The 21,657-nt window shown below is 51.2% G+C and overlaps 1 protein-coding gene across 7 annotated transcripts in view; it reads left to right on the top strand.

Moving 5' to 3' along the window:
• KCNT1 (potassium sodium-activated channel subfamily T member 1) overlaps positions 1-21,657 on the top strand; it is a 91,632-nt gene that overhangs the window by 33,968 nt on the left and 36,007 nt on the right. Inside the window, exons 1-2 of one of the 7 annotated variants that reach the window (XM_069771165.1) lie at positions 8,590-9,005; positions 20,058-20,099. The exons of 5 other annotated variants lie outside the window; for them this stretch is intronic. In XM_069771165.1, coding sequence (XP_069627266.1) covers positions 8,857-9,005; positions 20,058-20,099 — 191 coding nt within the window. In that variant the 5' untranslated portion in view covers positions 8,590-8,856. Of the gene's footprint in view, positions 1-8,589; positions 9,006-20,057; positions 20,100-21,657 lie in introns of those variants that run through there. One more of the 7 variants, XM_069771167.1, reaches the window with a different exon arrangement.

Below are 21,657 nucleotides of genomic sequence, written 5' to 3'. Positions count from 1 at the left end.
CAAACACTTAGAGTAATAAGCATTTATAGTGCAAAGATCGTTACAGCTGGGAGGCACTAAACTGCAGCTACTTGCAGTGGAGGGCACTCACCCAGCCTGCTCATCCCTGGGAAAGCGGCTCTGCCAGCCCCGAGCCCTGTGCCGGGGGGAGCCCAGGAGCCCCCTGCTCCTCCTGGCTGGGCTTGGGTCCTGCCCTGCCACCTTCTCTGAGCATCGCCGCCTGCCTTCCCGCTCACCGCATTGCTCTGCCTCCCTGCGCAGAGCCGGGGCTGACTCATGCTCTGGGAAGTGCTGCCCGTCCCTGCCGGCACAGGCTGCCAGCTCTGCCGGGGTGAGGACCCCGGCGCTCGTCTCATTAAATCTTGGGAAGCAGATAGTGACCCCGTTATGTACTCATCTGGAAAAGTGACTCGGCTGTGCCTGATTGCTCTGCTGTGCCTGGAGACTTTTCATGCTTCCCTTGCAGATATATATTTAGATTTTACCCAAGGGCCCTTAATTTCCTTGCTGGTGTGAGCAGCCGTGACAGGTATACAGATACCTTCCCTTTTTCCTCTGGCCATTTTAACCTGTCATCAGCTTTGTTACAAAGTGGGAAGAGATTATGAGTCACTGTAAAGCTTCAGGGTCTCATTGCTCTGCTCGTAAGCATGTAAAATGCGCCACAGAAATAGGAAACTTGTCGGAGGTATCGTGGCTTTGTAGGGATATTTGTTCAGCATCTGCTCGGGTCTGCTCTATTTCTTCTCCCTGCTAAGCAGTCCCAAGTTAACATACTGGGTTTGCAGCTTTCATGTTCGTCGCTGATGAGCCACACTTAGAGAGGTAAAAATGGGTTTGCAAAGGCTGCGATGACAGTTCTGGGATTCAGCGCGCGAGGCTCTTGCGTCGCAGTTATATAAGGGCTCTCGCCGACTCTCCGGGTAGTCGGGGAGTTACTTGGCAAAGGGGACCTGCTGTCCCTCCTCTGGGCTAACCAAGAGGGGACTTGTTTGCAGATCCCCTACATCCATCCGTGGGGATCGGGGCGAGCCCCCTGGCAGTGGGATCGGCGGGATGCTGGGGCTGGCGCGGGCACTGCTCAGTGCACCGGGCGGGAGGGAAGCCACAGGGCACGGCTGGCTATTGCTGGGCAGTTTCTGAAGTCCTGGGTCCTCTCTTCTAAATGCTAATGGTTTGAAATCGTTAACATTTGAAGTGTTAATGCAGAGAACTCGGGGAAGAGGACAGAAATCAAAGGCTCTTGTAGTATCAGGCACACCGTCCCCCTCCGGGCTTGCAGCCTGCCTGCAAGCTCTGTATGTATTTTCTTACTTTACATAATTTTTCCGCCTCTCTCCATCAGCCCAGCTCTTCAAAGGCTTCCTTCTGTTTCCAGCTGTCTTGCTGCTGCTAAATATGCTCTCCTCTGTGCTTTCCAAAATGTTCCTTCTGCCCTGAAACTCCGGTGCTCCGGTTTATCAGAGAAGTCTCCCAAACTCTGCTGAGGAGACAGTGGGCATGGCAGTGAGCTTCTGCCAGGTGCCGTTCGGTTGTACTGCCTGATTCAGCTGCCAAGACTAAATAGGGGAAGCAAGAGAGTAAAATGCAGCCAGTTAATTTCTGCCTGTGTCATGCAAATCTTTCAGGCGCCTTCGAGTGCCTGGTCTCTGGTGCGGCACCGGTTGGCCAAAGGTTTCCGCAGCTGGTGGTGTCGGTGAATAATGATGTTCCCCTGCACCGAGCTCTCTCCTGTTGGGTTTCTTTGGTTTGTCGTGGTGCTGAGCACCCTCCAGCAGTGCATGGGGGGATGGAGCAGCCCCCCCCCCCCAACCTGCCATGGTGGGAGATGGGAGGGAGCAGGGAGACGTGGTGGGAGCAGGGAGATCCTCAGAGGTGACACCCTGTCGAAGGTGGACGTGGCTGCAATGGTGGCATTGAATGGAGACAGGTCTTCTGTACGGTTGTGGGTTTGGCAGTAACCGTTCAGCCCAACTGCCGTCCCAGCCCGCCGCTGTGATGACAGAAATCCCTGCAGTTTGCCAACTTTTCCTGAAATGCTTTTAATGACAGTTTAATAATAACACTTAGCGCTTGGTACAGAGCTTCTCACCCCTGGAACTGAAATGCTTTACCATGAAGGGTAAGGACCATTATCCCCCATGTTCACAGGGGGGGAATAGATGGATTTCATTTGTGAGAGTAATTATAACAAGTGGAATTAATCAACTTTTCATATGAATGGTGTTGCTTTTTAAAGACAAACATCGGGAGAGAGTCCTAGATACAAAGGAGAACTCACAGTGGTGTAGATCCATCTGACGGCTTCTCGGGGAACTCGTCAGTGCCTGTGGTGCAAAGGCATTAACGTGCCAAGGCAATGTGCAGAGGGAACAGAAACCAGTGGAAGTAAGTGAAAGACAGGGCACAGTATTGACTTACTGGTGCCCTAGATCTGGGTGAGCAGGCGCTGCAGGGAGCTGCTGTTGCCCTAACCCCAGTGTGTATTGCTCCCTCTGCACCTCGCCTCTCCAGCTGCTCAAAGCCCCATTGCTTGGGAAGACTCTCCCAGCTCCTGAATATCCTCTGGGTCTTGGTGCACTCCACGTACTACATGGAGAAATTCCATGGAAATAATTACTGCTTCTAGTTTCTTAGCTGGCGGGGTCAAAGAGGCTGTAACCTCTTACAAGTTCCTGCAAAGTCACTGGGGGTTGGGCTTTTTTTTCGTCCTTCTCTGTCCTGCTCTACATCTCCCTCTTGCATCTTGGCCCTCTTCAGACTGCTGGCTTGCAGAGGAAAAGGGCTGGGTTCTTGTGCTGAGTCCAGGGAGACAGAGGCTTGTTCTGGCTCGGACCTCTTGGTGTGACGGGAATGCACATGGTGAATAACAATGCCTCTGTGCACTGTGAACGCAGGTGGGAGAGTCACTGAGATGCTTTCTCGTGTCGCTGTCCTACTGCTTACAGCCCATTACTGGTTCTGTTTGTGGAGATGCCAAGACATGGATTCACCTCAAAGAAAACTGAAGTTCTGGGAAATCTTCCCATTATCTTTGGCGATCTGCTGCTGAGGGCCTCTGCTCGTTGGCACCACAGGAGAGGGGGAGGCAGGAGCTGTGACCCGTCAGATACAGAGCGCTACAGGAGCAGTAGCACAGACACGTTTGCAAGTACTTTGAATTGCAAAGTGCTGCTATGGACTTGCCTGACCCTAACCTGGCGTGGAGCAGCGCTCAGACAGCACCGGGCCCTCGGCCGCTCGGGGGGATCCACGTCTCTCTCGTGGGGAGCAGCCTCTGGGAAGCCCCAGGTCACCTGGATGCACGTCTCTGTGAACGTACATAGCAGTCACCATCCATCCCTGGCTTTCCCCCGGCCCCTTCAGGAAGGATTTGATCATCTGTGTCTATTAAACCCCGATTTTCATTGCACAGCTCATCTCTGAGAAAGATCTGCTGGCTCTCCACAGCAGCTGAGTGCCGAGGTCCTGCTCGCATGCCGGTGGCCACGTGCCAGAGAGGACCTTCCTCTCCAGGCTAATGGAAAGAAAATGGAAAGAAGTTTTTAAATTGACTCTGGATCAATACAAACAGTATTTTCTAAGCACTTTTATTAATAAATATACACATCATTGCTGTCCAGAGAGGATTCCCAAGCATCTCCTGTATGTTCTAATATCTCTGCAATCTGAAGTAATCAATGTATTGGTATCGTATTTTTGACTGTAAAAGGAAGTGAAACTCTTTGGATTCAACCCTCTCATTAACTGCAACTCCATCTGCTGATCAATAGTGAAAAATATGGGCAGAAGGACCCGTCTTGTGAGGAAAAGAGTTACTTGGGCCACTCTTGTGCACAGTGTGCTGTTCAGGAGAGCAGGCGAGGGTCTCCCGGGGGTCTCTGAGCGTGTCCGTGCTCCCACCACATCCCTGTGCAGAGGAGCAGGGCTGGCACCCCACGGGGATGGAAGGGTCATGTCCTATGCACAGAAGGAGGATGGAGCGTCAACTTTTTTTTTTTTTTTGCATTTTTTTCTTATTGGCAAATTTGTTATTTTAACTGAAACAAATGTCAGAGGAAAAAATATTCTAGTGAGGAAGCAGAAGCTCCATCTTCTGTAATTTTAACTTCCCATTGAAAAAGAGAACAATTAATGAACAGAAAAAAAATAATCTTTACATTTCTGCAAAAATGCTGACATTTCCAGCCAACTCTGGTGAAGAGGGGTGCTTCTGCTGGTGCTTAAACAGTGCTGCTTTATGCAGCTCGGTGCTAGCCCGGTTGCAGAAGCCTCGCGGAGGGGCATGGAGTTGTTTTTGCAGGGCTGTGCATGAGCCTTGGCAAGCTCACAACATTGGCAGTTTTGAAAAGCTATTTTGCAAAATGCATGGTGACAATGTAGGGCATTCCCCGGTGACTAAAGGGCAAAACCAGCGCATGTGCACTTCTTGAAAAACACTTCAGCAAATGGCTGGGCCAGACTGGTTTGTAACATTTGTCAAAGTATTAGTAATGCTCTAAAGTTTATTAAGCCATTAATGTCATGCTATGGCATTTGTTGGGGTCTTGAAACATAAGAAATGTTTGTGGTGGTAGTAAAATTGCTGGGATCTTGCTTTTTCTTGGAGCTATTAGGTAAAGGGAGGTCAGGACTGCCCTGCAAAGGCAGCACAAAGACCAAGCAGCCTGATGAGGAGCAGCCGGAGGGGCCGTGCAGGGCGCTGCTCCTCGGGAGCTGGGTGATAGCCCAAATGGAAAAGTGATTTTCCTAGAGCGGCTCGCCAGTGGGTCCATAGAAGCGGGTGTTCACTAGAGAGATAATAATGAGCCTTAATGACTTTTCAGCTCAGGGTCCCTTGAATTATCCCTGTATTTGTATGAATGCAGTCCCTCCTGCAGAGCAGCAGCTCTGCCGCGGCTGATAAAGTTTCTCGTGAGATGCTGACGTGGTTGTGAGCACAGACGTTTTCTAGCAAAATGTCCTCTCCTACACAAGTTACCTTTTGTGGTTTTGGAAGTATCTTTGCATAGTCGATGTCTTTCAGGGTGATTTCTCAAGATTTTAAAATATATTAAACTGGCTTTTCTTACAGAAGGCTTTACACACTAACACTTTTGGGTTGTATCTCAACATAGCGGGTTTGTTTGCCAGAAGAATATGAAAAAAACCCAACCCTTTCCTGTTCCATCAACTAGTTATAATGGGCCAGGTCGTGCTTTATTAAAAATAAGTTGAAGAGCTGCATAAAAGGAGTTTTGGCAGTTGGGACTGAAAGCTACCTGGATAAAAGGAGAATATTTAACAATGCAGTTGCTGTGGATTCAACTAAAACTAATGAAGAATCTGCTTCTTTCTAAATCTTATTTTCAGAAATATCATTACCACTGTAACTGCTGTGCCGCAATTCCCAGCCATCTCTCCAGCCCTTGGCACAGCAGTGGTCTCTGCATAATGCAGATATTGAAATGAGAAATCAGCAGTTTGTAATGGGCTCTCAAACTAAAATTAAACATCAATTTCCTGGCTTACAGTCAGATGGTTGGCATTCGGTTAGCTAAGCAAGTATTTCTGGACCTGAGGAATTCTTATTTGGACTTTGATGTTACCGGGGTTGTGTTTTGTCAGTTTTCACTCTCGGATTCCCTTGGAGAACGCACTGTACAAACAAGGTGTTTGATGTGTAGCTTACCCTTGTATACCATGGGTGGAACACAGACAACGTGTCCCTGCAGAGCAGGCTCACCGAGCTGTACTTCAGGTTACACTTACAGCCACGGCTCTTTCTAGGAACGTGCAGTTTCTGAGCAAGAATGAGTGTTCTGGGTGTGCTGCGTGATGCATTTTGCCTGTTGCATTATTTGAGTTCAGGGTAAGCATAGAGCAGCCATGAACGGGTATCACCAGCACCAGGCACAGGCAGTTAGTCTTAAACGGCTTTTTCTAAGTAACAGCCCTTCACTTTGAGTTACAGGAAAGCGGCTTTATCCATTCTGTGTGATGCTTTACCCTTTGACACACAGCGACGTACTCCACCAACAACCCAGCACTCAAGTGCTTTTATTTTTCCTTTTTTCTCGTCAGTGCCCTGGCTTCCCATCTCCCAGCCGAGAGGACCAGGGTGCTTTTTCTGCATTGCTGGTGGCTCAGTGACCCAGACAGCTCCAGCTTGGAATGAGAGATGTTGCCGGGGCTGTAGGTCCTTAGGTGAAGTGTGGAACACATTGTGTTGCCTGAGAGAGGAATATTTTTCAGACAGAACTTCAGCAAAGGAACTGCTTCAGCAGCCCAACGTGGATCTGAGCAGCTCTGGGGGATTCTTCAGCCTCGGAGGGGTTCTCCTCAGCATCAGGTGACCTCTTTTCTCCCTTGGAAGGGAAATGGCTCTTCAAACCAGCAGCCCTGTTTGCAGTTTCTCATGACCCTCCGCTTTCTTCTGTTTTTTGTGTCTTGGTTTGCGTTTAAGTGCTTAACAGGAAAGGCATCTTCATGTAAAGGGTCCCGCAGGCAGGAACTGAGTGTCTCAAGAGGTTCTTTGATGTGTTTTTTGTCACCTTCTATACAGCAAAAGTATGACAGGAAAGTTTCCATTTTCTGTTAAAATTCCCCAGGTCTTTCCCTAATACCTCTTCTGTTCAGTGCTGCTGCTTGTTGGCATTAGAGCTGAGATTATAATTTAAGCATAAACCACTTTTCACATCAAACCTCAATCCTGAAATTAATGTTCTTCTGGAATTAGGAATACAATATAGTGTAGAATTTGCAAATAGCTCCCTAAAAGAGAGACCTGATTGCCCCCGTCCCAGCCACCCCTGTTGTCCAGGAGGATTCATCAGGCCCTGAGCTGGGCACAGTCCAGTCCAGAGGGCTAACAGCAGTAATTATATCTGGGGCTTGAGAGCAACACCCTGAAGTAAACAGATACGGAGCAATAAGTTAAAGCTGAGGCTGAAGCAAACCATGAAGCGGAAAGGAATGACTATTAGAAAATGAATGCATTGAGCTAATGCATTATTTTGAGGCAAAAGGAGAAATTAAATGTATGCTGAAAGCTGGCACATCAGTAAATGGGCTGTGGATTTTACCCATTTTACATTTTAAAATGCTGAAATAATGTATGTCTTATGGTGAAATCCCATTAATAAATAATGCTCTGAGTAGGGAAACAAGGGTTTGGTTAACAGGAAACGGGGACTTGGTTTCTCTTCCCAGAGCAGACGGGGACAACCTTTGTGTCACGGGGTAAGTCATCGTTAGGTACTGATCTTAGGGGGAAGAACAGCAGGCAGAGCTCATGCCTGACACTGATAAAAGAGAGGAAAAAAAAAGGACTGGCCTTTTCTTCCCAGAGTTTGGAGCAGGACAGTGGTGCCGGGTGCTCCGATAGCCTTGTGGGGGTATGGAAGTGTGCAGTGTGGTTAGGGCACGCAGCTGGTGCCAAAGGAAAATGTCAGCTTTTCATTCTGAAAGTGAAGTACTTTGGATCCCAGATTTCCCATTTCAGGGCAGCTTTTGCCCTTAACTCAAAGACAGCCCTCACACACCTCTCTGTTCTCAGACTCTGGGAAGACCCTCCCAGCTATTAATATGTTGAGGTTTTGTACGTAATGTTCTTTTTAAAGAAATCCTGTTGTGAGTTTAATTATTTGCATTGGCTTTTCATGTTGCGATGTCTCGCTGGTGATCAGTCGGTGAATTTAGTCTTTATATTTAAAGTATGCAGTGGGGCAGCATTGTCATGCAACAGTGGTGTGCAGTGGAGCAGCATTGGCACACCATGGGGCAGTGTTGGCATGCGGTGCTGGCATGTCGTGGGGCAGTGTTGGCATGTCGTGGCGTGATGTTGGCATGTCGTGGGGCGGTGCCGCGGGGCCGCTGTCCGTGGTGCTGAGCCCCGTGCCCGGGGGAGCGGTTCTGACCCAGCACGCTGTGGCACCGTCGTGGTCCGCTTGAAGATGCTCTGTGTTGGGAGCTGCCACCAAGCATGAGCTGGAGCGGCTACGGACTGGTGGCATCCCCAAAAGAGGGTGGAATGGACGACCCCCCCTTTCCAGTCCCACCTGCGCACTGGGGGACTCCCAGGTTTAGCTCCTGCTCTGGACACCCCTGGCCACAGTGAATTCCCTTTTCTCTTTGACATCTTGAGAAATCGGTGCCAAACATGTTCAAGGACCAGCAGCTTTTGTTCTCACCTGAAGAGGGAAAGCTGAGTTGTTCTGGGACAGGTAGCAGGCACCTCTCCAGGCACTGTTTTAGCCTGGCCAGGCGAGCAGGGATTGAGTCCCTGTGGCTGCTCAGAGAGAAGGAGCAGCAAGTTCCTCTCTGCTCAGTTCACAGCGGGTGCATTTAGGAGGGGACCTTGCTCTGCTGCTTTGTGTCTGCGAGCCAAGCACGCTCAGTCTAGTCCCTGGCATGCAGTCCACACACTGCTCTTTACACAGAGGAATAAGATAAAATAGCTTCCTCCCCCTCACGTTGCTACTGAAAAACAGGGATGGGGAAAAAATAATCCCTCAGCCCCTGCCGTGCTTGTGGTGATAAGAGCAATGCAATCATTTCTTTAAAGGAGGCAGCCAAGGCAATTACATTATTTACTAAACAAAGCCATTTCAGAGATTTCTGCATTGTGGATGTTTTCTCGGTCATTTTGCACCAAATTCGTTGCAGCAGCAAGGCCAGAGAGTTTGCCTTGACTCTCCTCACTACCAAAATAAATGTACAGGATTGTTCCACTGAGCAGCCGTGAGTGGGGAGAGAGAAGAAGGAAGAGATGGTACGTGCCGACAGCTCTAAACTGAATGCGGTGAGGATTGCTATGTATGAGAGAGTTCAGGGGGAAAAGAGGAGGAAGTCGGAGAGGCAGCCAAAGCTCACGGGATGGCGAGAGCCAAGCTGAAGAATTCCCCTTCAGAGAGCAATTCCCACGTAAAAACTGTCCCACCAGCCACGACAGAAGATGTCCATGGGGTGAGCCCCTTGTTACCGGCTCGGAGGATGGGATCCTTGGGGAGTGATGTCGGACAAAGGTATTGCAGGACTGCAGTGATGCGTGGGGCTTTGTGGGTGGGGGAGGCAGCACCTTTTATCTTTTAAATGAGAGAGAAAGGATTAGTGCCACCATGGGCTGGAGGGGTGGTGGATCAAATCTTTCTGATAGCGATGTTAAAGAGCCACACCAGCTCCAAAGTTGTATTATGAAATAGGTAGCTGGAGCAGAAGAAAGCCAGTTCCTTTAAATTTTTTATAAGTGCTTCTTGGTTTTTTTATATGCCAAAAGCATGTCTGAATGGCAGCCCTGAGACTGTGGGGCTGCCACACAACACTGTTAACTTGCATTGCGCCTTATCTGTGCAGTATAAGACCAAAGCTTATTTACACTGCTAATGCCACAGTATGCACTGTACATAAGCACCATGTTTGCATGGAAGGAGAGATGCTCAATCCCCCATCTGAGGAATAATTTATCTACAACTGCAAAAAAAAAAAAAAAAAAAGAAAAAGCTACCATACAAAATGCTGCAGCCTCTTTCTGCAAGCACACAGCTGATGTGTACAGAAAGAAATGAGCTGGTTTTGAGGAGAATAAAAATGCTTTACATTGCACTTGAATTACAGTGTTTCAGAAGAAGCCAGGTCCCCTAGTTATGATGAGGATGCATATGTCAGTAATTTAGTTCTTGTTCTGTTCATTCCATTTTCTGTTTTATCCCCCCCCCCATCTATTCAGCCTTTCAGCCTATCCATGCTGTCTTCCTTCTTGGCAAAAATTGCCTCACCTGTGATTGTGTACTGTATATCTTCTAGGATGTAATTTGGTGCTGTATCTAGCTCTGGTTTCCAGTGCAAATTAGCACTGTGGGAAAGCTGCTGCTGACGGTAAATTTTACTTGTTTGGCTTTAGATTGGAAGGAGTTAACCACCTCAGCTTCAGTATCTTGGTGTATCTCACCAGTGGGCTGGGGGGAAGATGGCAACAAACCAGGATTAGCAGATGTGGTCCCCACTGGGGAAGCCGAGGAGGGAGGTGTGCATTGCGGGAGCAAGGCAGGGGCATTGGCGTGGTCATTCCCCCCGTGCCGACTTTAGTGTCCAGGTCTGGGATGCAGAGTCCTGGCGTACTTGCGGAACTGAGAGTGCATGTCTTGGTTTGATGTGTGGTGTGTCAACTCTCCAGATGGCACCGATGCCAGCTCTCTGGTGAGCAGACACTTGGAACTTGTGGGTCAGTGCCTTCTGACTTTATGAGGCGAGGGCTTACACATGTGGAAAGCTGCAAATGGGCATCATGTGGGGGCATTGGAACTAAATCCCTGAAGCTTGTGTGGTCTCCACATGTTTGGACAAGCAATCTGTATCTGCTCCCAGTGTTAATCAGACTGCTTTCGCTCTATTTTCGTGTCTTGCTTTCATTGCTTCAAAGATACATCAAAGATTGACCTGTTCTGGGGGTACCTACATCTCTGAAGGCATGTCCCCAACAGTACTGTTGGCGAAGCCATTGGAGTGAGCTTGCTGCCTTCCCTGTGCCCTTCCAGGCACTGTTGGTGTACCCCTCATAACAGTGCCAGGATGTTCACGTCCAGATGCACTGGGGCTAGAAAAAGACTCCTAGTTGCAACTGGGGGACTCTTGCAACTCATTCCAACCACTGCTAATCAGCTGCAATTAAACACCCAAGAGGGGCTTTTCCTCTTTTGCGCTCAGGGGCTTGGTGGGTTCCTGCCCAGGACCAGGGAGCCAAACCTTCATCCCAGAGCTGATCCTCCTTGCCTCTTGGGGGGAGCATGGCACAAAGGAGGGATGCTGCAAGACATCATTGAATCTGGGGGGGCAGCAATTCAAAAAATCGCATAGCTACAGTGTTTTAGGGGACCCTTGCCAGAAGGCCAAGCGTGCAGAGTACAAGCAGGGTGCCTCAGGGCTTTATAAAAGAACCCAATGCCCTGTGTTTCGCTGGAATTTCAAGTGTTTTGCTGCAGTCTTGTTGTAAGGAAGTGATGGTGCCTTGGGGTCTGCTGCTGAGAGGTAGAGAAGTTGATGGCAACGCTTCTATGCTCCTTTGGCAGCGGGCAGAGCCCTGAGAGCTGCCACTTGCAGTGTCTGAATTCCCAACTGCTGGGCTTTCCTTCTTCTCTGTGCGCTGCTGGTTGACAATTGAGTTGGCAATTAAGATTGAGATTTGTGCACTTCTCTTTCACTCTGTGTGCAAGCAACAAAGGCAGAAAGATTGCTTTGGAAATGATGAATAGTGTGTTTGAGATGCTTCATCTCCTCCAAAGCCAGACACAAGCAGCGTTATCAAGTTAGCAGTGACAATTGTCACTGGGAGTTGGGAGTGAAATTACCAGGTGATGGTGGAAGAAGTTGTGTTACAGGGTGTTCTCAGGCATGCAAATGAATTCTCTAGGCAACTGAAGCCAGTGAAGTTTATTCTCATCTACTTTATTTACCTCCTTACTCTGTCTCTTAGTCATTGCAGCATCTCAAAACTTTTAGGGGTCCTCAGTCAGAACAGGAGGAAAGGATTTGAATTCATCTGAAGAGAAACTACTCCCCAGCCATGTATTATTCCACATCTGGAGGAAAAAAGGGGAGTTCAGGGCTGGCCCTGGGCATCTGGGATGAGGATGCTTTCCTGTGGGTGGAGAGCTGTGGGTGGGATGGGACAGGTCCAGGCTGCTCATGTGGAAGTGGCTGCTGCTGAAGATGCTTGGAGCTACTTTGGTACATCAGGGGATTTGACCAGGGCAGGCTCCCGGCTGCTCCGGGGAGGGCAAGCTCTGCTGCCAGACCTGCAGTCCGGCCACTGAAACTCTCCTGGCACACAGCAATCATGAGGCTGGAGCAAGCCATGAAAAGTTGAGTCTTTCCCCTACGAGCTGGGCTTTTCCTGAGGCAGGTTGGTCCCGTGTAGCTTGTGTTGGGGGGGAATTTGAAAGAGAAAGGTGTGACAGGGAACAAAGTCACAGAAAAGCCCAATGCTGCGCTGTGCTTTCCATGGAGCCGCTCTGTGTTTGGGAGGAAGCTGCTGGCAGGCGTGAGGACATGTAAATATCTGTGTTTGGATCCCATTTCATGGGCTGGTGATCTCTCTGTAATACCAGAGATGTGCATTTAAAAACACAAACAAACATTTTTACAGGATAGTCATGTCCTGTTTATGCAGCTCTGCTGGAAGTAGGGGAAACTCTGACCACTACCCGTCCTGGGGCAAACTGATACTTTTAAGGGACTGCAAACATAAACGTAAAGTATCTGGTTTTGAAGCTCTGCCCTAAGCCCTGCAAGGGCCAGAGGCTGGCAGTGCTATGTGTCCCCTCCCTGCCCTGCGTTTCCACCCCTGTCTCTTTGAGTCATGTTTGCTGAGCTGCCGATAGCCGAAATCTGAACTGCTGAGGTTTGGGGAAGAAAATCAGCATTGCAGAAGAGTTGAGGTTGGAGAGGACCTCTGGAGGGCTCTGGTCCAACCCCTTCTCAAAGCTGGACTAACTTTAAAGTTGGCTCAGCTGGCTCAGGACCAGTCCTGCTGAGTTTTGAACATCTCCCAGGGTGGAGATTTCTCAGCTTCTCTAGGTGCCTGGTTCAGGCTTGATCACTCTCAGGATGAATAATTTTTCCCTTGCTGCATCTTGTACCTGTTCCCTCTTGTCCTTTTACTGCACACATCCAAGAGGAGGCTGACTACACCTCACCCGTCAGGTAGCTGAGGGCAGCAATTAGATCCTTCCCTCCCTTTCTCTCCTTCAGTCCCACCTCCCACAGCCTCGCCTCGTCTCTCGGTTTGAGATATTTTTGGCAGGAATAAATGGGACTTTGCTTCAGCCATGTTACAGTCAATAAGGTGGCTGCAGTCTGCTCAGTGAGAAATAGCAGCACTCTGCTAGGGCGAGTTTAATGCAATGTTTCTTGGAGATAAAGCACTTCGGGAAGCGAGGAAGCCACCCAAACGTGTCTGAAAATGTAATTTCTGACCAATTGATGTTTATTCCCCCAAGGGGCAGCCAGGCATTAACAAACAGATCTCGCTAAATGTGTTTTCATTGCCTGACGCTGACCAGTGGGAAGGTCCAGTCGGGCCATTGAAACCATTATAACCACTCTGTCCTTGCGGCCAGGTTTCCCGGTGATGATCTCCATAGCAGGTCATGGCAGCAAGTGCCTGAGTGCAATTCCTTCTGCTGTTGAACCATTGCTGTGCTGTATTACTGAATCCCCTCCCGGGGGGACAATAAGTCAACAGCTAATTTATTTTTTTTTAACATTTCTTTAACAAAAGCTTTTTCCCACAAAGAGCTTTTGGAGACCTATCTCTGTCTTCAGTGAATAGCATATGCTGGTATGCCACTTCAGCTTTCAGCGAGGTGCTTTTGTGCAGGAGAAATGCTGGGGCAGGACTTCCCCCGAGCAGGCATTGCCCACCCCTGCCCCTGCCAACACGCATGGTCCAGCCTCAATTCTTCTGCCGCTACTCTCTTGGCTGCCCGCTGAGGGTTTATATCAGAAATTTAAGAAGTGCTGGGGCTGGGGGTAGTGGAATGGTTTGGTTATGGGAGGATTTCTGCATCTGTGCCAGACCTAGCTCCTGCACTTCTCCCCTCTGAGCCGGGACCGTCTGTGCCAATTTGTGAAGGTGGCACTGCCGCGTGTCCGGGGGGGGCAGGAACCGGCATCGCTGCAGGCAGGGTCCCTGAGGGAGCCTTCACAGAGAAGACATGAAAGAGAGCCCAGGGGATCCAGAGAGTTTCGCTTACAAAGTGCTTTGGCCTTGATCCACCTTCCCTCCGGCTGGGCTGGGCAGCCCCTCGCGGGGATGTATTTCTTGCGGTGGGAATCTCTGTATGGAGAGCGCTGAGTCCATGTCAGGCTTCACTATGCCCCGCGGATGTTTGCTGACAGGGTGTTGATGCTCTGCGATGGTTGCCCAGACTGGAGCATGGCACCTCTGAGCATTCCGCCGGCAGTAACCAAACCGCGGGCTGGTCTCGGAGTTGGGGTCCAACCACCCAGCCTGCCTGCGGGTCCGTGCCCAGTGTCCCAGTGGGAAGATGCCCGCTGGGCATCGCCTCTCCTCGCAGCCTTGGGTGTAGTTTCCTTGGGTTGTTCTGCCAGGCACCGTTGTACGGCTCTGGGGGGGGGGGGTGGCACTTTAACCTGGGCATTTCTTTCCCGCGTAGCAGTGGGCATTGCTGTGTGATGCTGAGCGTGTTTTTCAGTGTAGGACCGCTGCAAAAAAGGGGTAGGGTGCTCAAACGCTGAACTCGGTTATAAGGGCAATATGCAAACACACTGCTTGATCCTGATGAACGGGAAACGATCCCAGATCCCGGCTGCCAGCCCAGCGAGCTGACAGCTGGCATCCTTTGCACTAAACAGAGCCGTTCATAAACACAGCCAGCAATTTCATCCTGGGCTGCAGGGTGGGGGCTTGAGCCCGGTTGTTTCTTGTGCTTATCCCAGAGCTGCGCTGGAATGACCCTGAGCTCTGCTCATCCTCCCTGCTCTGTACCCACTCTTCTGCACGGGGACAAGACCCACATCACTGTGTCCCAGCCAGGGCTCAGCTCTGAGCTCCCTCCTGTGGGCTTTGGTTGTGTTTCGGTGGCTGGTCCCATGTTTGTGGTCCCCATCCCTCAAATCCCTGTCCCCAGGCACACTCTGGCAGAAAAGCGTTTGCAGCCCCGTGAGCCTGACTGCAACCGGGTGTCTGAGGGGAACAGGCTGAGCTCTGGAAGTGCTGAGCGCTCCTCCCACGGCTGCTGGTGAGATGCCAGCGCTGCTGAAAATCTTGGTGCCCTATATAGGCGCTGACACGCAGACGAGGTGCCTAACCTAAAGATGCCTACACTTGAAACATGCACTTGGGCTCTGTTTATTTTAGGTCCCTCATTCCCAATCAGGTCCCATCAGGGCATGGGGATTAGCACATTCCTCCTCCTCCAGTGGAGGCTTTCCTGCTTGCGGTGAGAGCAGGATGCCAGGCACGGGCATCCCTCTGAGCAGGCACCAGCTGCCAGCGCTGCCAGCCCAGCCGTCGGCATCGTGCGGGACCGCGATGGAGCGGGGTCTCGCAGCCCATCTCCGAGCTCACGCACAGTCCTTCCTCTGCAAGGCTCAGCCGCTTGATGGGACCGCAAGGACTCTTCTAGCTCATTAGGAAAGGCAGGGAGGTGTGCGTTAGGGCAGCCTCAGCGCCTGTAGGACCTTCTTGCCCAGCGGGCAAAGCCCCGTGCCCAGGCTTGGCAGCGTCCACCCCTTTGGGAGAGCCCAAACTTTCTGGAAGGTAATTGCAGGCAGTGCCAGGAGCTGCCGGGCATTGGGCTGGGAACGGCTCATCTGGCTGCAGCGGGCAGTGCTGCGTTTTTGGCACTGCACCTTGTTTGTTTCTAAACCCTATGTATTTTATTTGCGATGTAGGTTTTGCAGAGGAACGCCAAGAAAAAACTCCCTCTGCGATGAAACCAGAGCCCCTCGGCGGGGAGGAGGCAGCTGAGCTCACGCTGCCGGCGTGCTGCCTGCCTGCCTGCATGGCATGCTTTGCTGCCGGTGGCGGGAGGGTTTGTTCGTGTGGCACTTCTCCAGCCGTCAGACGGCTGTCAGCGCGTGCCTGGAGCAGTCGGTGGCTTTTCCTGGTGCCCACCGGCAGAACTTGCCGAGCTTCCTCCGGACCGGGGGTGCTGGGGGCTGGAATCCCTTCCCTGGGGTGATCCCTGCTCCGTCCCACAGCCGGGGAGGTGGGCTGCCCTTCCCCGGCACGGAGCATGCCTTCCCCTCTCGCACATGTTTGCAAGCAGGACGCGTGCATCTTCCTCTCCCTTTCCCCTTCCTCTTGCTCGTTCCTTCTCCCCCTCTTTACTTTCTTTTTTCGTCTCCTCCCATCTGTCCTTCTCACATGAGGCTATTTTGGGGGTTGAGTTTCTCACTGTCAATATGGTAGGAACCGTGGTGCATCTCATGTCTTAGAGGATGAACGCCACTTCGGGAAGCCTTCCCAAGCAGTTACCTTGCTTGATTCATTATAACCCCCCTGCCTTGCCCCCGTCTTGGAGGTGCTTCAAGACCAGGGGCTAAAGGGCACTAAATCTGACGGCTCTCTACTCTGGCTCAGAGCCCCTGGTCTCGAAATGCCTCTGAGCCTTGCAAGTGGTTATTAAGCAGCCTGAAGCCAAGCATGCTGTTGGCAGGTCATTACTTCTGTCTTTGTAACTTCCAGGGGCTTTAAGTCAAGGCATGATTTATTTATTTTTTTGCTTGGAAATGATGGCCGTAAATTGAATAGGAACTGCACGACAAGAAGTGAATTTTTAATACTCTTCATTTACCAAAATACCTCCTAGAAAAATCAGGAGACAGCGAAGGCACGGAGCTGGCAGGGAGTTTGCTGGGATCTCTGTGCAAGCTCAGCTGAGCTGCTGCCATGCTTTGCTGCTCTCTCCTCCATCCAAGCATCTTTGAGGACTTGAAACCCAGGGACAGTATCTAGCCTCAAATTATCTGTGTGAGGCAGATGAGCTCAATGCCACTGAGATCCCGCAGCACCCTGGCAGAGCTGCGAGGAGAGCTGGGGCTCGGGGCCGGCTGCCTTCCTTTCCCCAGAGCCAAGGGGACTGGATGTGCAGCCTGAATCCTTGGGGCAGTGGGGCGTGAGGGGTGCTGCCCGCATCCCTGCCCAGTTGCAGGGACCAGAGCTGCCTTTGCTGGGGAGTGCTGGGGCCGGAGCCGGAGCCGAGGAGGCAGGACGGGGTGAAAAGGTGGCTGCTCAGCCGAGGAGCTGCCGCGCAGCGTGGGCGGGCAGGTGATTGCTCTCTCTTGTACATAAGCAAGGTGTATTAGTGGCTTTTGTTCTAATAATAAATACGCCATTGTCTCTTCACCTTCTAATAAAACCCTTCCATTTTTTAAGGGGCTGCAGCTTGAAATGCGATGACAGTTAAGTTTCTTCCCCCTCTGCTCTGCTCCTTTCTCTCATCCTTCCCTGCTCTGCCCCTCTCTCCAGGAGATGCTGTTTGTGCCAGCCGGGAGCTCAGCATTGTGGTTTATGGTTTTCAGGGCTGAGACGAGGGGCTTCAGCTTTCCCTGTGCGGTACGGCACTTCTCTCCCAGACCCCAGACTTTGGAGGGAGTAAAGGTTGGGCTCACTGCCTGTGTCCTGGTTATCTTCCATAGTAGGAATGAGATGAGTCGAGGTTTGTCTGCACAAGGATACTCAGGGAGGCAGATCTGGATGAAATAAAAGTGAATTTAAAGTAGATTATCTAAAATACATTAAAAGTCGGTGTAACCTTTCTGACTCAGTTAAATGGCTTTAATTCTGTATATTGTAAATCTATTTTCTTTTCAAGTGAGACTGTGCACAAAAGGGTTCATGCTGTTCTGCTGATCCCCTCTAGAAGTTAACCTGAGTTAATTGTCAGATAAGTGACACTGCAGACAAGTCCACAAAGGCTGGGGTGGAGTTTGAGGAGCAGCAAAGGGAGGATGCTTGTGCAGCCCCTCTGGCGCTGGGTTAGCAGCTCTGCTCGGGCCAGGCTTACACTTTTGAAAAGTTTTGGGGATCTGGAAACAACTGTTTTTCAGGTGAGAATTAGAGTGATTTTTAGTTTTCCTAAAAATTTTTCCATATTTTCTCAGCAATTAGACTGTTTATGAGAATTTGGGTGCCTGGTGGGAAGAAGGAGGGCTTTCAGCATGACATCTCAGGGTCGCTTCTTCCCCCTGTGATCGGCACAAAGCATCTAGTTCATTGGGAAGCCGACAGCACCTTTTTGTTACTATTTTATTGCACAGAGTGGCCAAAGCCACTGTTGGGGAGGTTTGTAGTCTGTCCATCACTGGAGTCCCTTTTATTCATGCTGCCTTTTTGTGAGTGAGATGTTTATTCACCTTGCAAGCCTGTGGCTTGCCTGTTTGGGAAAGGTGTCCTGGGAATCACTCCGGCTCATCCCGCTGCTCTGGGACCCACGGTGATGCCAGACCTTTGGGGTCTGCAGGACCCCATCGTGCTGTGTGATTAAATGGGCCATTGCTGATTAGTTTTCAGGAGTGGTGTTCTGCCTGGGGGAGCTGCAGCTGAAATAAGCTCCTGCTCATACAGTCTTCCCAGTTGCCAGCTGGCAGTATAATAGGAGAAAACCAAATAATTTGCTGTTTCTTTCCCATAAACATCTCTGCGAGACATAAAAGGCTCCTGTGCAAAACCAAACGTGGGTGGAGGGGCTTGAGCAGCCCCTGCTGCTAATGTGGGATAATCCAATTTGGCTGGAAGGAGGTGAGCTGACGGGGCTCCTTCCTGGGGCTATGCTTTCCTCTGGCTTGCAGCTGGAGAAAGTCTGGGTTGTTTGTCACTAATAAATGCCAGGGCTGCTCAGAGGGACAGCACAGCTGATAGACCCACCCCGGGGCTTGACCGCTGGGAGAGATGGTGCGAGAGAGCACTTGGGTGTGAACCGACTTACTGCTCCGTGATCATGGCACCAGCAAGTTAGAAATTAGAAAGGCAGGGGGGTGAAGGTGGCAGGTCAACGGCTTTCTTTCCACAAGCGGATTATTTGTGGGCAAGGCTGGCTGTGCGGCCCCAGGGGCACAACCCAGGCTGGGGGGGGTCCTGCGGGACCCCCCTTGGGCTCCTGGGAGGCCAGGAGCGATGGCCGAGGCTTGGCCAGGGCTGAGCCTGCAGAGCGGAGGTGGGAACCCCCAGCTCTCCCCGTGAGCAGCCCCAGCACCTCCTGCCCCTGTGGCCCCCCCAGCAGCTCCCCGGGGAGGGCCGGTGGCCGGGCTCGTGGGGAAGCGGGGCTGCGTGGGAGCCTCTTGTCTAGACAGAGCATCTCCTCGGCTCCCCCGGCTCCCTCCCTCAAGGTCTTCTGGCATCTCTCCCAAGCTGAGCAGATCTCCCAAGCTGAGCATCTCCCAGCGGTCTCCTGAGTCTGATGTGGGGGGACATCACTGTCGGTGTCACCCGGGATGGCGGCTCCGGTCGGCACAGCCTGCGCGCTCTGCAGGTGTTTCGGCTTTGGGGCGATGGGTTCCTCCCTGCAGCCTTCACACAGATAATAAAAGAAGAGTAGTAGCAAAGTAAATCATGCTGCAGGGAGGCCCTCAGCTCAGGGATGAATTAGCTTTCCTTTGGAATCACATTTTAATTGAAATGTCAATTTATTGCTTTTATTTAGTTTGAACTATGCTGGAGTGCTGTGGACTCATAAAGCACAAAGTAAAATAAAAGAAAAACCTTTACGAGCTGCAACTGCCCCCTTTGCTTTGGTTATATTTCTCGATCGCCCTGACTCACGTTAAATAAGGACAGGAAAGAGGGCACTGCTGGACACTGGGAGGCAGGGAAGGGCTCCAGCTCCGGTGACAGGGACCCGTGGCCATCCACAGAGATGGATATGTCTTGAAGAGAGTGTTGGTTTTGCAATTGGAATTTTTCTCTTTGCAGCTGCAATTGCTTTGTTTCTTAGCACTGTGCTGCTGGCTGGCTGGCTGCGGGATGTACAGTACACGAGCACGGTCCCTTCGCGTCTCACCCGCTCTCATACATCTCTGTGTTCTTTCTCCCCCTGCCATGACCCCCCCATGTTACCCTTATCATTCTTTTCTGTTCCTTTATTTTGTTTTTCCTTCTCTGGTTATCACCTGTGTCTGTAAAACCATCTCTGTGAAGGTGTGCATAGGAGAAAGGCCATGTTAGTTCCTAAAAACACCCCAACCAGCATCTTTCAAAATCTAATTTCTCCTCAGAAAGTGAGACACTGATTTGAGACAGAGCAGCGATGCAGTTTGCGAGATTCATTAAAATAAACCCCCCAAAATCATACAAAATGTTTTTATCCACGGAGCTGAGTCCTTAAAGGGGCTGTACACTGGCAAAGCCACCAGAGCATCGCCAGGTCCCCAGCATCCCCAGCCGGGGACCTCAGCAGGGACATGTCCCAGGCACGGCGCAACCCCCGGCCGAGCACTTGGGCGGTCGCTTGTCCCTCCGGCATTGGCGTTCCCCTGGCACAGCTCCGGCTCTCGCGCTGGTTTCTGCCTGGCAGCTGTACGTTTCCCTCACCTCCTGTGATGCTCTCGCTCTGTAGGCCACATGCCGAGGACTTCAGCATGGATTCCTCCTTCTCGCAGTAAGTGCACCGCACGCGTTTCCTTGCGCCGGCGCTGTGGGGAGGGGGGCTGAGGGCTGCTGTGGCACCGCCGGCCCCAGGGACCATCACTCTTCCACTGGGGAAAAGCCAACCACGTTCTCCGGAGAGTAAAAGTCTCCTTGCCGTTTGGGGTGTGTGTGCGGTGCATGTGCGCATGGTGTCTCATGAGCCAAGTATTTTGGGCAGTACCTGCCGCCAAGAACAGCGGTTAGCCTTGACTTTAAATTAGTGGTAGATTATTCTGCTTTTAAGGGAGTTGATAAGCATGAGGTTGGTCTTTAACTGCTCTTGGCACCAAGGAGTTGTGTACAGGACTGGCAAACCCTTCTGAAAGAGCAATGGTTCCCACCATGGGGAAGACTAGCTGCGCTCAGAGACAGACAAGTTTCTTGGTGAAGGAGTGATATCTTTGGCAGCAAATTGGTGATTACCCATTAGCGATGAGCTCCATGCGCAGACTCTAATTAAACAATCCAGATTCATCAGCAGAAGCAATTATAGGAGCAGACTCATGAGTGTCAATATCCAATGTTGCAAAACAAATAAGCCAAACAAAACACAGCATGTTATTCCATTGCTGCTTCTCTTTCTGGTTTTTAATCTTTTTAATTATTATTATTCTATTAAGAGCAAGCGATGCTACTGCCTGGCCTCAAGCAGTGTGGGGCCAGGGCTGGGGCTGCTCCGTGTATCCTAGTGAGGCTGTGGAGACCTTGGATGGGAAATGCAGTGTAGGGTTGCACGTGGGCACGGCACGGAGCCCCTCGGTGCTCCCCTGGCTGCTCTCGGATGTATTTGCTTTGTGTACCTTTCCACGGTGCATGCTTGTGCCGATACCCAGAGCAGCGCTGTCCCCCGGGAATGGCCCCGACCCGGGGTTCCCAGCCTGGGGAGGCACCGGAGCAGCCCTGGGGTGAAGCAGGGTGTCCCGCTTCACCCCGGAGCTGAACTCGCATTTTCGGGGGCGCGGGGTGCTGCCGGGTAGGTGCTGCGCTGCCAGCCCCGCCGTGCATCACCGCCCCTTGCTCTTTGGTACTGAGGGCACTTGCACAGAGACATCTTCAACCCCTGAGTGCATCCCCGCTGCCTCCAGTGCTTGCTTTGGTGCCTGAAAATGAGCTCCACACCTGCTAAATACAGTTGGAGAGAGATGATAGCTGCCTTTGGGGAATAAGGAACTGATGAACTCTTGCAACATAGAAATCCCATTTTCATTGCAGTGTCCTCCCTAATAAAAAACCAGGAAGAAGCCCAGCAGCAGATTTCTTTTTATCACTACAGATTCATGTACCCTTTCCTGCAGTGTGTGTGTCAGGGCTGGCCAAGGCCTGTGTCCCAGCTCAGCAGAGCCCTTGTGCCCTCAGCGGTGGTGCCTCCTGCCCGGCCTTTATCCCACTGACACAGGAGTGCTTGTGCGGATGAGTTCAGGGCATCGTTCATCTCATGGTGCAGGATGAGTGGCTGTGAGGACTGGCGTGTGAAGCCAGCCTTGGCCTTGGGCAGAGTTTTTCCAGAAGTGGCTGCTTGGAGCTTGCTT

The sequence above is a fragment of the Haliaeetus albicilla genome, chromosome 26 (assembly GCF_947461875.1).
Source record: "Haliaeetus albicilla chromosome 26, bHalAlb1.1, whole genome shotgun sequence".
Taxonomy (NCBI): Eukaryota; Metazoa; Chordata; class Aves; order Accipitriformes; family Accipitridae; genus Haliaeetus; species Haliaeetus albicilla.
The sequence above is the reverse complement of the archived record's forward strand: the minus strand, read 5'-3'. Positions and strand labels throughout refer to the sequence as shown.